General features: G+C 45.7%; 1 protein-coding gene across 1 annotated transcript in view; it reads right to left on the minus strand.

Moving 5' to 3' along the window:
* Nucleotides 1–17,236, minus strand: part of LOC107186934 (mitogen-activated protein kinase-binding protein 1) — a 67,852-nt gene that overhangs the window by 7,644 nt on the left and 42,972 nt on the right. Inside the window, exons 4-14 of the mRNA XM_015574907.1 lie at nt 7,827–8,049; nt 4,533–4,748; nt 3,750–3,932; nt 3,337–3,497; nt 2,424–3,255; nt 2,131–2,341; nt 1,792–2,041; nt 1,141–1,597; nt 824–892; nt 431–544; nt 15–184 (exon numbers count right to left, since the gene is read on the minus strand). Of these exons, the coding sequence (XP_015430393.1) occupies nt 15–184; nt 431–544; nt 824–892; nt 1,141–1,597; nt 1,792–2,041; nt 2,131–2,341; nt 2,424–3,255; nt 3,337–3,497; nt 3,750–3,932; nt 4,533–4,748; nt 7,827–8,049 (2,886 nt within the window). The remainder of the gene's footprint in view (nt 1–14; nt 185–430; nt 545–823; nt 893–1,140; nt 1,598–1,791; nt 2,042–2,130; nt 2,342–2,423; nt 3,256–3,336; nt 3,498–3,749; nt 3,933–4,532; nt 4,749–7,826; nt 8,050–17,236) is intronic.

The following is a 17,236-nucleotide window of genomic DNA, read 5'->3' on the forward strand; positions in this document are numbered from 1 at the left end:
TCAACGAGACGAACCTTCTAAGTTCTTCCACATCCATCGCGTTCACGGTGAACTGATTCGATATCGTGTCCTCCGGGGCAGGATAATACATCAATCTATGATGAGACTTTTCGGAACCAGTCGTCCCGTTTTCCCCCTCGGAATAATCCTCGACGTCGCCGTCGTGCTCCGTGCTCTCGTGATCCTACACGCCACGCCGTATTAAAGTGTTTCAACGAGAATAGTGTTAAAAGTATATGTAACTGTTGCGACAAAAATGTAAGCGGCAAACAAAAATAATTGAAAAACGATATATGTAACACGTATGGACGACGAGTGCACGCGATTGTTCGGGAGATTCGATATTAATTAATCGTGTTTCTTGTTTCGCTTGTGTATTACTGTTAGACGATGCTTTGGTGTCGGTGTCTGAGGCGTTAATGAGATGTACCTCAAATTTAAAGCTGCCAAGACTGCTATCGTCGGTATGATGACGACTCCTCGACTGACGTGTCAATTCCGTGATATTGCTACCTCTAGTTACCGTCACGTTACCACCGATCACCTATGCCATATCGGTTGAAATAAAATAGAATCAACGAAAACAAAAGAAAAAGACCACTTGCGAGCAGAAAATTCGGTGCGAAAGGAACAACAAGAATGGAAATGTCAAAAGGAACGCATATAGTGTGCGAAAGCTGATTCGAAACGAAATGAATGACAAACAACGAGCGATCTCGGCAACTCCTGTCTCGTTGTCGTTTCCCTTGGTTCGCAAGCGCACACTAAATAACACTCACGGGGGGTACGAACGATTATTTTGTTACTGGGAATCGGTTAGTACCTGTTTCGACTCATCTGCTAGTTCTCTGTAACTATCTGGACATGGTTGAAATATAGTCTCGTCCTCTTCCTAGAACGAGTTATCGTGGGTTAGCTTAATGTAATTAATTATTCATAGGACACTTATCGCAGTATTACATTATTATTGTTGTTACTAATATTAATTTAGTTAGTGTCGAGTCATCTCGAAAGTAACAAGAATTACTTCCTGGATGACTCGACATCGCCCCGATCGTCCAAATTGCGATAATGCGACGTCGAAGGAATTAGTACACGATCTTGTTACTTCGGCTGTATTCGTGAATAAAATAAACCTACCCTTTTGATGATGATAGTTTCCCGTCGATAGTCACTGCTACATTTGGTCTCGGTTCCACTGTCTATCGAGCTGTCTTTCGAACCGCCGCCACCGCCACCGCCATCGGAATCGATCGCGCCACGAGGCGGCGGGAACGGTATAACCTCGTCGCTGTCGTAGACGGACTTTACAGTTATACCGTCGCCTTGCTGCACCCTTTGCGCCCATCTGCCCTTCGGCAGGTCGACGCCCAGGGACCTGGCGTTCGAGCCAAGGGTCGTAGTTTCGTCGGTGTTCGCGGTGTTTATTTGTTTTTTCGCCCAAAGCGGCAGCTGACCGACGCTGAACCTATAATCGACGCCCACGTTCTGCGGCGTGGGATTCGCGTTTGGATCTAGAAATTCCGGCGGCGGCGATCCGAAAGTTTCGTTATCCACCTGTATTTCGATTCCCGTACCGTTCACTTGAGGCGGCCTTCTGCAAGAATATTTTTAACGCCTTAGTTTATTCTGAAATATTTTGGTGCGTCAACGTATTTTACGTGTGGGGATATTATTGGAAGTCGAGACAAGGTTGGACCTGAAGAGATTGTAATTTTCGTACTCGTCTATCCAAATCCATTGTACATACCAAGCCCAATCTCGTTGATTTTTACTATCGAATACACTTACTTTCCAGCTCGCATTGCTTGCTGAGCGAGACGGGCCTGCATGGTTACAACCATGTCACGGGGAACCCGCCAGACGAATATGCATCCGTCTCCGCTGGCGGATACGAGGTTTCGACAGTCTGGACTAAAGCGTAGCCCTGTCACCAATTCCGAGTGGCCGAGCATAGTGGCCATGCATTCCCCGCTGTAGTAATCGTATACGCACAATGTCTTATCTGTACACGAGGTAGCTACGTAAATTCCCGATGCGTCTGAAACAGTAGGAATCGTTAGATTCGACGAGGATTCTCTCTTTCGTAGCGACTATATGTATTACACCTGGACTATACCTGGAGCTTACCTAGAACGACTTTAATGAGAGATCCATCTTCCCCGACGGATCCTTTAAACGTTTTACTATGTTTGCCAGTGGTCACGTTATAAACTCTTATGTTTCTATCTTGGCAGGCAGTTAAAACGTGCTTTTGCCCGGAATCGACCTCCATGTCGTACAGAGTGGTCTTTCCCTGAGCGTTGTGACCCCTGGAGAACTGAGGCATCCCTCCTGGTGTCTGAAACGATCAAAGCCGTCGACTAAACCGTGAAACTTGGTTTAGGTTCGTTGGTACTAAATTCGAAGACCGTTATGCTCACCGATTGCAGCTGTCTAAAAATAATACTCTTATCGGCGCCGCAGGACACCATCTGTATCTGATTACCCTGATTGCTCTGATTGAAAAATCTCACGGCAGTAATGGAAGAACTGTGATCGTCGAGCGTCTGCGAGAAGTTGTACCCTTGGTCGACGCTGAACACGTGGATCAATCGGTCCCTGGACGCGCTGGCCAACAGTCTGGGAGGCTCGGCGGAGTATCGCGAGAATTTCGAGTACTCGAGACAGAGTACCTCCGCGTCGTGGGCCTCTATGAGACAGAGCTCCTCCAACGAGGAGAGGTCGTGAATCCTGATGTTACCGGACCGATCACCGGAGGCCAGATGCTTGCCGTCTGGGCTGACTCGGATCGATCGGACGCCGTTTCGACCGTCGTACGACGCGTCGCTCTTCTCCGTCGAGCCGGCCGCGGCTAGATCCAGGTCTTTCAGGTATGTCAGCTGCTCGGGGTCGATGTAGAGGACCTTGAGAAGCTCGTTGCTGTAGATGTTACGTTTGTAGAGCGTGTCACTGGGCGACACGTCCTTCTCGAGGTTCCAGACGCGGATGGTGTCGTCACTGGAACAGGTGATGAAGCTTCCGGCTGGCATCGCGTCCACGGAATCGGAACCGGTCGGGTACATCTCGACGCCCCAGATGCACGCCGAGTGATAGAGGAACGAGTGCGATTTGCCGACCCGCCTGATGTCCCGCACGTCCCACACGTAGATGCTGTGGTCGTTGTAGACGCACGTCAGCTTGTGGTTCCGTTCGTCGAATGCCAGCGCGATCGCGTCCGGGTACCTGGCGTTCGGCGGGTGCTGGGACATGTGACTGCAATCGTACGTCGTTAGAAAAGTCTATCCACGAATCAAAAGTATTTGCGTAATCGTTGGACGGAGAATGCACGCGTACCTGATGGACAAACCCTGGGCAACATCCACGCCTAGGTAATGCGTTCGCGGTAACGTGGTGATGAATTGCAGTGTGGTAGGACTAAAACACCTGACGATTCCTTCCGCGCAGCCGATGAATATATACTTGTCCCCGACAGCCATGCAATTGGCGCTGGTCGTCTAAAAAGAAACGTTCTTTGGAATCGATATCGACGGAATATATTTTCTTTAATGCAACCCGATGAAATATCTCTTCTATACTTATCCTCGAAGCAATAGCTAGGGTTTGCGAAAGATTCTAGCATAGATCCCGTTGAAAGAAAAATGTTTTAACGGTCATGCATGTAACGAAGTAGTTGTTAGCTGTTGGCTACGGAACAGCTCTGAATATAGCATACAAGGGAATGCCTATTCGGAGGAAGGGGTACTTACACGCAGCTCCACCCATTTGTCCAGAAGCCTCCTGTTATTAAATTCGCATAAGAGGCCGGTTTTGGTGATCGCGTACGTGGAATCCGCCATTTCCCCGCGGCCGCAGGCTACGTCCACGAAATCGTTGTTTCTCTGCTCTCCTAATATGGCAGACCGACCCATCAAAGGCACAGGTTCCTTATACTGTGCAACAAAATTGCCTCTATCACCACCTTCGGCGTTACCGTTACGTGCCTCCGTCTCCCTTGCTCTCGCCACCATTTTATATTCCAATATCGCTATGCTCGTTTCTACGATACGAACAGTATCACCAGGAAACGTTACTATTTCCACAGAGATTCATTGGAAAAGATTCTTCAACGAACTGGGAGAAACGTTTATGCTAATAAATTCTGGAATCTGCTTATCCTTCCGGGCCACGAACCGTACAGTCGTCGAGAGCAAGGATGGTTAGTTTGTTAAGAAAAACCGTTTCGTTCCCAAAGGCTCAAATTGGTTCGTCCAGGTATTAATACCGCTATCTTAATCGTCGTTCTTTATTACTTATAGACCCGTACTTCCTACGTCAAAGGTCTTCCATCGATGAACTCTTTTCCAACGTCTTTTAGCCTCCCGTTTTTTCTCACGTTTGCACGCGATCGACGCGGCGGAAGTACGGGTCATGCGTAAGTAAATAAACAATCGACAATTAGATCCTGGTATGTCGAACGAAAGCGAGTAAGTATTGAGATCCGGTCGGCTGGATCGTAGAGACGAAACGAGAGGACATTAACATCGAATTACCTTGGCGCTGCGCGAGTACTCGAGATACCAAAACTTGACGTGTCTGTTGCCAACGGTAACAAAGTAATTGCCGTTTTCCGCGAAGCAGACGGCCTTCACTTTGCTCGAGACTTTGTTCGACGCCACCTTAACATTGTTCCTCCAGTCCCAGACGTTGACGATCATATCGTGCTGAGAGCCCACGGACACCACGTACTTGTTGCTCGGTGAAAATGCCTTGGGAAGAGAAAAGCGGAAAAAAAAAAGAAAAAAACAGATCTATAGAGAACCGTCATTTATCTCGTTACCGTATGTATTCTCTCTGGTCGCGTGTTACTATACTCTAACACAGGCTACACACGGTATTCCCTTGTATCAAAGGGACCATGCACATACATATATGTACACTCGCGAATGGCGAGGTACAACGAATACGAGACCGTTCCGCAAAGTACAATAAAACCGTGTTACACCGCCTTGAAACTCGAACACCGGAACGGGAAACGCATCTTCCAAAGCGGGTGTAACACGCGACGAGAGTAAAGGCTCTCTCATAGACGATAAGATTTGTCGTACGAGAAATTGCACAGGGAATTGGGCAGACGGTTAGGACGACAGATTTTTAACCTACCGTATTGTCTACAAGTCGTACGACCGTGACACAAACGTTACAACTGTCGTTGAGATGGTTAAAGCTAGGTTGTAAGATCAGTTGTACGACAAATCGTATCGTGTATGGGGCGTTTACGTAATACAAACGCATCGTATCGATCGATGGGAAGTTGACTAGTGGATTCGATATAGCGTCGTTATAAAGACGGGAATTCGTTGAAGGGTTCGGCGTAACGCAGCAGCGGTGGCCCGTGTTTCGGAGAAAGATCATCGCACTCTCGAGGTGTATCGGGAGAACGCTGGAGAACAATAAAAGCGGTACCGTTGTGCGTTCGGCAAGAACGCTATTTCGTATTCACGCGGTTCCGCCTGTCGTCGACGCCTTGTAAACCGAGGCGCGGGTATATGTATACGTGGATAACCGTGACGCGAATACCAACGTTAATTCTACGCCGGAACGCATTGCATCGCATCGCATCGCATCACCTTCGAGAGGTTTGCTTTCGTTAGTAGAGCAGAATGTATTCGAAGGATTGTTTGTCGCGCTGGAAACGGAACGAGAAAAGCACGCCGCAAATGAGGCGTTGTTGCCCGCCTACCGTTTATGAATCAGATTTTCATAGCAGCTGGACCGGGTGCGAAAGTTACGTACCTAAAGGAGACCGCGTAGGCGAGGAAGGTTGAGTTAATTGTAAATAGACGTTACGTTGGCGTGTGTGAGACGTCGTTTCCATGCAGTTCAAACTTTGATATTTATATCGTATCACATCGAAGAGAAAGGGTTTGACAACTACAGACACAGGTAGATGTCGATTAATGAGAGTAATAAATCCCAGGAATTGATCGTGTTATTTGAATTCGTAATATTCGAATATTTGAAATACAAGAATTGGTTCTAATTTAAAGAAACTATGCAATAAAAAATTGTAAAAATACCTTGTCATACGTATTTTATTAAATTGTAATGCAAAAAGGTACGCATAAAAGGTTAAGTAGAACGTAGTAACGCAGAATACGTTAAGAAGCTCGACGCGTTGTGACTATGTAAGTAACAGAAGTTCAGAGACGGTTTACGCATCATTTCTGCGAAACAAAAGTGTAAAGACCGTTAAAACAAAAGGCTAATTGTTTCTACAGTTGTACCGAATGAAAGAAGTCTCTATCGAAAACAGTAATGCAACTTTTCACATTATTTTCTTTTCCTCGAAACAAGTGATATTCAACGGGGAACAAAAAATTTTGGAGAACAAATAAATTCCGTGCCAGAACTAGGCAAGGGAATTGCTGTATTTTTCTTACGGTTGAAATTTCACCACCGCGGAAACGACTTGAAACGACGTCGTCGCTGGCGTATCGTAAAGATAAAAGCCGCGGACCTTAATTAACATGCGAGAAACGGTGTAGCCGTCGTAAGCTCGTCACGGTCATGCGAGCGCATTGGGCGCGGCCCTTTTTTTTCATCGTGAACATTCATCCCGGGCTCGTTCGTACGTTCGTTCGTGGGGAATGCGGCTTGGAAAGCTTCTGACGTTTTTGCAGGAAGTAATTCCGCGAGGAAGCAGCGTTGCGCGGACCCGAACGCGAAACAAGGTAGCCGAGTGTCACGGTCGACGTTGCGCAGTCTCTCTTCAAATTAAATTACCTTCTTATGGAACAAAAATTGCTAGTGGCGGTATTCTGTCGACACCAGCTGCAACTTTTAATCTTTGATCGGGTAGTTAATAACGCGAGGAAAGAATATCGGATACGGGGTGAAATATACTGCGACTAGATAATGGTAGAACCTTCTATGAAAGTTTTGAGAAAGAAAGGCAATGCCTTGGAGTTGACTCGAATTCTTGATTTCAAATGAGTTCGCAATTTCTACAACCGTCTTCGACTACCTACCGATATTATATGTACACCTATTACCATCATCCGAGCTGGTTTCTGTTTCTACTGTAAGACGCGAGTATTAGCTAGCTGTCACGAAGGGAGACACGGTTATTGTCTAAATGACTTTGATAGTAAATACAATAATCCTCCATTGTGTTTTCTTGCTCTCTGTTAAATGGCTTCGGTATCCTCGTTGCATCATGGAACTACCTTTCCCTCCTGTTCCCTTATGAATGTCCTTTGTTTTCGTCGAAATACAGGAGCAAGTAAAGTTGTTTCCAATGTTCTCTATAATCGCGTTACGTGAACCCAACGACGCGAATATACATACATGTAAGTGATACCGAATACTGTGTACGCATATTAAAACTGACGCCATGTTAATTTTGTCGAAACCTTTTAATTGTAATTAATGAGCGAATATCCAAACTCGGATAAACTTCTCGGAGAGAAGAACGAGGTGAAAAGCGAGCGAGTCCCGGGTAGAAACTACGCAACCGAAGCGACGCGACGTACGCAATTGTAAATCAAAATCTCGACCTACTTGCTTTTCCACGTGAGCCTATCTTTTGACACGAAAACCGTTTCTGTCAATTTCCCGCGCCTCGACTAATTGAAAGCTGCTAAATGCCACAAAGTAGAAAATATTTCGTTCCGGAGTAAAACGCGGCCAGAGGCTCATCCGATCTTGTGGATCCAAAGCTTTTTCCGGGCTCTGTCGCTTTTCTCCATTTTTCTCACGCGAGCACAACGAATTTACGAGTAATCATTCCGTGAATAATCAATCGAAACGTTGTTGGGAAGGAAAGGTTCGTCGTTCATACTTACCACACAATTGATGCCGTACTTGTGCCCGGAGAACTCGGCGATCTGAACCGCATTGTACGGATCGGAGATGTCCCAGACACGAACATTCGGCATGTGACCGCATTCACCGGTCGCCAGCAGTCTACCGTCGCCGGCGAGCGCCAGGGAGGTGACCGTTTTGCGACAAGCGTTCAACACGTGGGCCTGGGTGTTTTTTCGAGGGTTGAACAACACCACGGTGCAGCTGCAACAACAGTTTTTATTATTCATTGGACGCTCATAGACAAGGAGGACAGTTAATTACAAAATAATAGAGACAAACTTTAACTTGCGTCGTCTGTGTCCCATAGTTTGCATATTAATTCTCGTACAGGGAATATAAGGTCATTCTGACCCATCTTTAGCTACTGCCGTATTCTTGGTAGTTACATGTAAATGTAATATACGAACTGGAAAATAATTTTATTCGCGGCTTTATAACGAGCGAGCAAAACGCCGCGTAACCGGTGGTACACGATTTTACACTCTTTTGGAGAAGTTTTTCGCGCGCATACCTTGCCGATAAGATACGGCTTTTTCCGGGGTCGTTCCACGAGGCTCCCGTCACGGTGGTAGAGCACGATACCAGACAAGTAACGACGCCGTTTTGTAACGGGCACTTCGAGGTTTTGACGTGAATACGAAAAAAGGCAGAACGAATCGGGCGAGGATTGAGCAGAAGAAGAAATAAAGTCGGATGAGGTTCGAGCTCTACACGTGAATAAATCAAATTTTCCCTATTTCACCCTCGTTGTAAAAGACCTCAATTATTATCTTATAGCTTAATATATTTATCTTATAGCTTTCAAAAAAATCTGAAAAAATTCTAGCATACTTTCGACGGTCTCTACTACACGATCCAATAGTTTTTCAAGTTGAATGTTAAAAGGTTTTGTCTTTAATAACAATCTCTTCGTTTTGGAGATATTTGAGCGCGAAATTTCGCTTGCGCCATAAAAGACCCAGAGGGTCATGGAGGGTTTATTGCCACCTGTATCACTGTCTTTGACTACTGCCTGCATCCAACAGTGTGCATGAATAGTCACTGACTTGAACCCCTGTCAAAGCTACGAATCGCCCTGTTTTGCTCCACCACAAGGTTGCCATCGTTGCTTCTCGAAGACCAGCAATCTTGTGCTCAGTAGCAAGGTACAGATTAGCGTGTTGAGGAAATGACAAAAAACATTCGAGACGTCAGTCTTCAATTTTACTCTCATTCATTTTGCGACTCTCGGGCGATCTATGCTGTTCAACAACTTTTCCATTTGGATAGGTATGATCTTCTTCGATCGCTTTGTTCCAATTTCAAAGCCGTAATGCGGTTTCAATTGCCACTCTCGAACGCGAAAACGGAGGCGTACGATTGCACGACTGTGATGCTTATCTAGCCGTAATCGCAATTACGGAGGAGAGAAGAAGAGTCCAGGAGCGGATTCCGGGACGGATATTAATTATCGCTCGTAACACGAGGACCGTGACACGCGAAATTGGAGTTTCTTTGGGAACGGAACGAACGGATAACTTAATCTTCGATCTGTCGGCTGTCGGTGAAAGCGAGCCGAGTAATTGCGGGCACAAGGTGCTCCTCGATTACACACACGATCTACCTGTCACGCGCGCGTAATTCAAGCTGGACAGAATTTTCGGTGGAACACTGGAAACAGTCTGGGGAAACTTGTACGGTCTCGTCGCGATGTGCAATTAATCGGATCAGATGCACGTACGGATGATTAAATTGTCATTTACTTATGGCAATTACGATCAGCGATACAACAAAAAACCGGTCCTTGGAGAGAACATTAACCGCGGTTAATCTGCGTTACTCTTCGTGACTCGCGGTTAATATTGAGCCTGCACGGTTATATTTAGAATCGTTGGCGAAATTACGATCTCCTGGAGTGTACGATCGATGTAATATTTGTTCGAACATTTCTTAAGGATGAGCATTCATTCTTGATGATATAACCCATAGGTTCCCAAAGTGCTTACTGCCGGTGGGCACTGAGGAGACCCAAGGGGACATTCTAGTGATTTTATTTTTTTCAATTTCAATTTCAATTTCAATTTTGAAGATTCAAAGATTTCATAGAAGATAATATAGAAATAGTTTACGCGAACGGGGTATTGAACCAAAAGAAAACTTTGAAAGGTGGTGGTGAATCAAACAAAATTGGGAAACTATGGTATAACTCGTAACGAAATGTCATAATATCGTCGTTTGAACAAAATGAGAGGTCATGTGTTTACGAATATTCGAATCGGTACAGTCGCGATGCGGTTAACGAAGCAATATGCGTCGCGATTTCAAGTCCACCGCGTAACAGCGTTTAACTCGCGATCGGCTTTCCCGGCGAGAATTAGTCACGCTCCTTTGAAAATCTTGGAGCACGCGCGTGTTTCTTGGTCGATTTGATAACGCGCTGGGATTTTACACTGCGTGAGTTTCGAGCCAGTGACGCTCACTTCGAAGTAACATCAACTTAACTTGGAAATTGAAATAAGGTAATGAATTTAATGAAGTTTAATACTATCTGTGTATTATTATTAACATAGTAAAGCCTCTAGTACAAGATTTTACATTCTGTTCCATTTTAATTCTTAGATATTCGTGTCTGAAATTGTCAATTTGCATAAACTTCCGCAGTCTACTTATAAGTATTAGGATAGTTATCGAATATGTAGTAAAAGTTACAAGGTAGGTATTACGAAATCGTTGAAAATTTGAAATAAATATTATTCAAGGTATATTAAGGCCCAATGAACAACTAAAGAGAAAATTAAAGGTCGTTTCAAGGACAGATTAGAAGGTGGATAATTAAACCGTTTGTTAGCAGGTGAGTACCACTGAGGCGATATTCAAGATTCAAGATTTGAGGCACGCGGCTGGTTTTGCGGTGACACGAAACGCGAAACGCGACTCGTGCGGCTCGTTGCATCTGGTCGCGGCCGCGGAGCCGATTTATCCCTGCGCTGTCCACCTTAAACCGCAACGTGTCAATAAACTCCGCTCGGACGATCGGCATTTCTTTCGCGTGCTGCCATTTGTCCCCATATTACGCTAGCAAAACACCGACATAACGTAATCCGGCCGCAACGAGGTCGCTCGACTTAGCGCGCCCGTTAAATAACCGGACTCGTCCGAAGAACGGCGCGACGAACGAACGAACGAACGAACGAGTTTCAGTCTCTCAACCTTATTATCCTCGTTCACGCTCATTTGAACATGAGAATGAGAAATGAACTCATTTGAATTGAGCTGCAGAAGCAGCTGCAAACGTACCTCGAAAATCGATTGGGAGTTATTTAGTGTCTCGTCTAGAAATGTTCGTTATTACAGGTGATGCAAAGTTGTTATTCGATTGCGTTATTGCGAGTCGATACGCTCGTTGCTTCCTCAAAACGAGCATTTACGTGTCTCCACAACTTGTACTGGAAATTGCGAAACTTGGCAGATCGACATATAAATTGGTTGAGTTTATATGTTGTGTCGTTCGCTACCGTAGAAGAGTTCAGACCTCGAAGGGGCTCGACTCGAGGAAGAGGGAAGAGCATCATCCCAGGCAAAGTTTCATCGCGGAGGACAAGTGTACTCTCGTCATTGGGACTGGAGGAATCGTCGCTTACGCTGCCTCTCGAGATTCTGCTCGATCAGGCGACCCGACCGGGAAACAGTGCAGCAGCAACGATGTCGGATGCTGGGGAACTGAGAGTTTATTGACACGGTCTGCTCGACCGTGCAAACACGGTCAAACGGAATAAATCTAGACGCGCGACAGACTGCGAGGATGCAGGTTCGCGGAACGATTAACGACCGCCCTCCTGGTTCTTGTTTCTCGCGGCACTCCTCCGTCGTAGTATTTTCACGTCAGTTGACTACGCGGCGAGCAACTTCCAGGAGAATCGGTCCGATCGATAAACCGATACGCGCGGCGACTTCCTCGAGAAACGAGGCGCGATCGGGAAGGCTGTGCCTCACAGTAGTTTGGATCCGTAAAAGTACGAACTAAATTCATAGAGCTTTCATTTATAGGATATTTATTATAAACCAAACATTTATAGAGGCTTTTTGACCCGTAAAATGTGATTCTGGTATTATCTTTTGACTTTTGACTTTTGACTTACGAGATCAGCAAACATTCTCTTAGAATTTAGAACAATTCTAGTCGACTGTCTTGCTTCCGTTTGTAAATGGAATTCTCGCGTTCGAGCAGCGTGGCGCGGTCCCGCGAACATTGGCCGCCATTTAGGTTCCCGCGCGCTTCCGGTTCGCCAACATCGAATATACGGACAGCCGGAGGGGTTAAACACCTTTATAGCGGAAGTTATTCGACGTAACGAAGCAGTCTCTGGCGAACATTGATAAAATCGCGAACCATCGACGTCTTTTGCCACATTTTTTAGGATCGACCTCCCGCAATTTCCGCCGTTCGACCGACGATTTTTTTAGAATCGGAAAATCAAGAAATCGCGGGTGGTAATTAATGAACGCAGCCTGGATCCCGAACGAAGCAAGCTGGTTGTACGTACATCGGAAAGGAGTGGTTGAGATAACGCTACGATTGCCTTTGTTACACACACGTTTATTACCTATAATTTTCCTCGGACGGGGGAATGTTATGCATCGATCAGGGGGAAATTCGGGCTGTGGAGGATGAAGTTCCTTGAGAAACATAGCCCCGAGAAAAGTAAAATGTTTGGGTCGAGAAAGGTCCCTCGTTAGCCGCGGCTCGGCGAAGTCGTCGTCACGCGCGCGGGCTACTTTTGCTGGTCTCTCGAAAACTTCGCGTGGGAACCGTTGCTTCGAGAACATCTCGAATTGAATTTCAATCCCGGCGCTCGATATAAAACAGGCACGAGAGAGACGCGTGGAAACTGAAGAGAAATCGACGCGTAGTCTGTATTTTTTCCTTTCTCTGAAACATCGAACGCGTATCGTGTAAAACACTCAATCCGTATCGAAAGACAGGTGTCGGGACTCGAAGTCACTCGACTAATCTCGTAGTGCACTTTTCTCGCGTTAAGACCACGCTTGGAGGTTCTTCTCGCCGAAGAACAGATTAATTCGGGAGAAGATCAAGAAGTAAAGGTGATCGATCAGCGAGCGCGAGGCAATAGACGTCTGAGCTCCCGAAAAGCGTGCTTTCTGTGAATGTCGCGGGGGCGAACGATCGATTTTGTTCCCGTATTAAAGCAACGCGACTGTGAACGCGGCATAAGTCGTTTTCCACGCGGAGACCTCTCTTGTGACGAGAAGAGACTCGTCGACGCGACGAGGTCGTGCGAAGGAGGCACACTCACCGTACCTACGACCTACTGAAACCAGCACGCTGGCCACGAGCTATGGAATCGAGCTGAATCGAGTCGAGACACGCGAGCCTACGCGGAACAGAAACAAAAATACATATGTACACCCGAATAAACAACATCGTGGCAAAATCTTAGCGTTTCGAACAACGAACACATTTAATCTGCACGAATCGAAACGAACAGCCTGTATATTCAGACTGCGCTCGTACTTACCGCGTTATTAATTGTAGCTCAAGTGATTGGGAAGAATAGAAACCATCGTTTTTGCTCTGCATCCCAGAATCTGAACTTCGCGGACTCAATCATGCAACGAAAAAAACGTTGCACGGAAGTTATCATGACTCGATTGCTTTCGAGCGGTTTTCTCCACGTGTGAATTTTTTTAAACGACTTTGGGTTTTATAGCAACACTTTCCTCGCGTTTCTCGGTGCTGTACATTTAATTCCTTCAAGCTTTCTCCTTGTATTTATGAACGCAATTTTTTGTATCGTGGATAGTCTAATATTAATCGGTTCCTACCTCACCGCATTAATCCGATCGATCGAGTTAATAAATGTGATTTGAGAATCTGATATTTGGAGTATACCATCATCGCGAAGTCGAACGTTCGAAACCAAAAATTCCCCAGGAAAGTCTCACGCGGAGTTCGTCGAACGTTGCACCAGGAAGGCTGAACTGGTGATTTCTAGCCGTGGGTTGCGTGCAAAAGGAACACGTAAGGTCGCTAGAAGTATAAAGGTCACTGGGTCGATTATCGAGCATAGAAACCGGTCGGTCGACGGCGTGTCTAATAAGTTTCCCGACGGTACCGGCCGATTTAGAACGGTCGAACGATCTTTCTTATCTCGACGACAGGGACTGGTCACGATACCCCTCCACCGTTAACGAATAATTCCGGTCTCACGGCGGAAAAGTCGATCCTGTCGCGTGATAGATGAACCCTTCTGTCATTTCGAACGGAAACGAACTTCAAACTTCGGAGACACCGACAGAATATTCTTGTAGATTGGATGGCAACGTCGAAGAAGTTTGTAGTCACGGCAGAATGCATCGACGGTTATTTCCAATTCTCGGATGTCAGAACTGTCACGGAACACTGCTCAATTTTTTTGCATGTAATCATGGACTTTGAGCACTCGCATCTAGGCAGTACATATATATGTATAGGCTTTTGTGCGTGACGCCTGTCTTTTCGAAAAAATTGCAATACCGACATATTGTCGATGTATTAAACGACCGCTGTTTTGACGTTCCAACGGAAGGTATATGTACACTGCGTAGCATAATAATGTTTATTCAGAAAAGGATAGATTATATTTCCTGGAAAAAAGTGGTTCGTTTTTATTTTAACTACAATACATAAGGATTGAAAATTTTAGGGTAGTTTTATAGCTATGCCACGCAGTGCACATCAGATTCGCCAGCCGGGAAAGATTGTGTCCCGCTGTCGCTAGTTCCAGCTGTGCGTTGCCAGAACAACAACAGAGTCAATTCCGAGCAATAGCGAACAACATTGTAAACAGAAGAGACTTTGATTCGTTTAAGAGAAATATTTAAGAAATTACAAAGTATCCTCGTTCTTGTAACATCGTGAAAAAGCAACCGTCTTCCGCGACTATTGCTTCATTTACGACGCAATTACCGTAGCGATCGAGCGAGCAACTCTTCGATCACGCGAGGATGCACCGAGGAAAACGTCGACCTGGATATTTCCAGGTGGCCTTGGAGGAAAGTTCAATCTCGATTTTGGAGCGCGCCGATGGGAAAACGCTCGGTCGAGCATCGTGTAATTAGCGTGAAATGAAACGCCCGGAGGTTTTCGCGAGCGATCGTTCCGATCGCGGTATATGCCACCCAAATTCGTGTGCCGTGGCCCTCTACGATCAGATTGAACTTCCTAGTTTGAACGGAATTCACGAAATGTTTCACCGTGTACTATTTTCAGGGATACCTAGAGAGCTCGATACTGTTGCTGGAAACAAATTACGCGGCTTCGTGAATCCAGAAAATTCAAAACAAACTCATCATTGAAGCGTAACTACCAGCCCCATAAAAGTACAAACAGTGTTTTCTCTGAATATACTTTCCAGGAACGGGAGGAGAGTTTACTCTGGTCGGTCGGTTAATGGCATCCGAAATGCATCCTCCCGGTCCGCGAAGCTCGTGAAATCAACTTGAATCGCATCCAACGGCAACTTTTCCCCGGCTATTTCATTCATCGTCGAGAAAAACTCTGGCCGGGTAGGTACCAAACAGAGGACGAAAAAACAGCTCGACGAAGCTACCACGACTAATCGAATAATTTGAAACAATATTGGTACGAGCAACACTGTTGCAGCGACGACGGGTATAAAGAGAACGTAATTTCGCGGTAGCAAATGCGAATCTCTCCCGAGATCTCGTGAGATCCAGGCGACTCGTGACCGTGGTCATTGTACGATCACGACTCTGGTAACCTCTACGAGCTTCTTCTCGCAAACCACTTTGTTGTATTTAGAGATGCTAATCTTCCCAACGCAATATAAAAACTGTTCTTTGTCCCCCTTAATCATCGTCGACTATTTTCGATCATTTGCATCAGTACTGTGGTTTTCTATTGAAAATTCAAATTACGGATCTCAGGACGCATATCTATATGATAAATTTTATTCGTTCTCGAAGAGATAATGAAACACGATGCGTTGGACACGTGGATCGTTTGCAAATAAATCACTACGATGAGCAATAATCGAAAGTGACAAAATAACAGCATTCGCAATGGATTTCGCGGCGGCTGTCCCCGATGCAGCCTATAATCTGCGGCCAAGAGTTGTGTACACACGCTCGCCGCATAACGGTGAAATCTCAGAGAGTCGCGATTACTTTTCTTCGCGCGAAGATTTTCTCCGTCGATTAGCGGACGATCGTTCTATCGCTCTATCGTCAACCTCGATTGTGTCCCGTGTGTCTGGAGCCGCGAAACTGGGAAACAGAGTAAATCGAGAAACCGGGAAAGCGGAACTCGCCTACTTTGTTCCGAAACATGGTGCACGCAATGTCAAGCACTTTCTAACCTCGGAATCGCGCTCCGGACACCGATCGTGTCGTTCGCGATACAGGATCGGGACACGGGAAACCGAGCAGTTCGATTCCAAATTACACGAAGAAGAAAACGAGACCATGTTTATACGAATGCGCGAAGAGACTTTCACGGCCTGAGTTCTTGTTTAACGAATGATAGGAGAGAATAGAGTTCAAAGTGTGTTTCGAAAGGTTACCAGAGTTTCAACAAAAATAAACGGAACAGTTACGCGTTATAGTGAAAAAAAAAAACATACATAAACTCGTGGGAGTATTCGCTATTACAGAGGAGAACGTTGTTAAACCGTTCGGTTGACTGTGTTACCTAAACCTCTACAAGCTGTCCGAAATCTTTTGGTCACATTAATTCTGAAACATTGTACAGAGCTACTAGAATCCCTGGAGTGCAAAGAATCCGCTGTACAGACGATAAACAATGTCTGTGCGAATATACAAATTATTTTTCGTACAGAAGAAAAGGCCCTGTAACGGGGGCCGAGTCGATGCTCGCGGAACACTGAACCACAGGCGCTAGGTTACGAACAAGCGATAATTAGTCGAGTCGCAATTAGCCAACTCATGGCACAGATGATTCGCATAGCACCGTCAACAACGATGCGTTCGGGTTAGCCTTAATGCATGTAACTGGGATTCATCGTGGTACCGATAATCTCCCTCGAATTAGGAGGACGTGGTGGCTAATGAGTCGCCTGATGCATTAAGCTTGATTCACACTAGCAAAGTATTTACTCGGTATAGTATATTTTCTCAACCATATGCACACCTATGTTGATATTGTATTGTTTTTTCTTTCCTCTGAATTTTTACGATTATTGTTCTTATTATCACCTTTACGTAAGGTTCAAACGCATTACTCGACGGAAAGGAGACCGTAAGATTCAACGATAGAACGATGTTACGTGTAGCGGTCCTTTCGACGAACGTTCGTACGGTCGAGCGCATTACGCATAACGCGATTCCACTTCGCCACTTTCCATTCAATGGGGATCCCTCGATGGACATC

The sequence above is a fragment of the Dufourea novaeangliae genome, unplaced genomic scaffold (assembly GCF_001272555.1).
Source record: "Dufourea novaeangliae isolate 0120121106 unplaced genomic scaffold, ASM127255v1 scaffold81, whole genome shotgun sequence".
NCBI lineage: Eukaryota > Metazoa > Arthropoda > Insecta > Hymenoptera > Halictidae > Dufourea > Dufourea novaeangliae.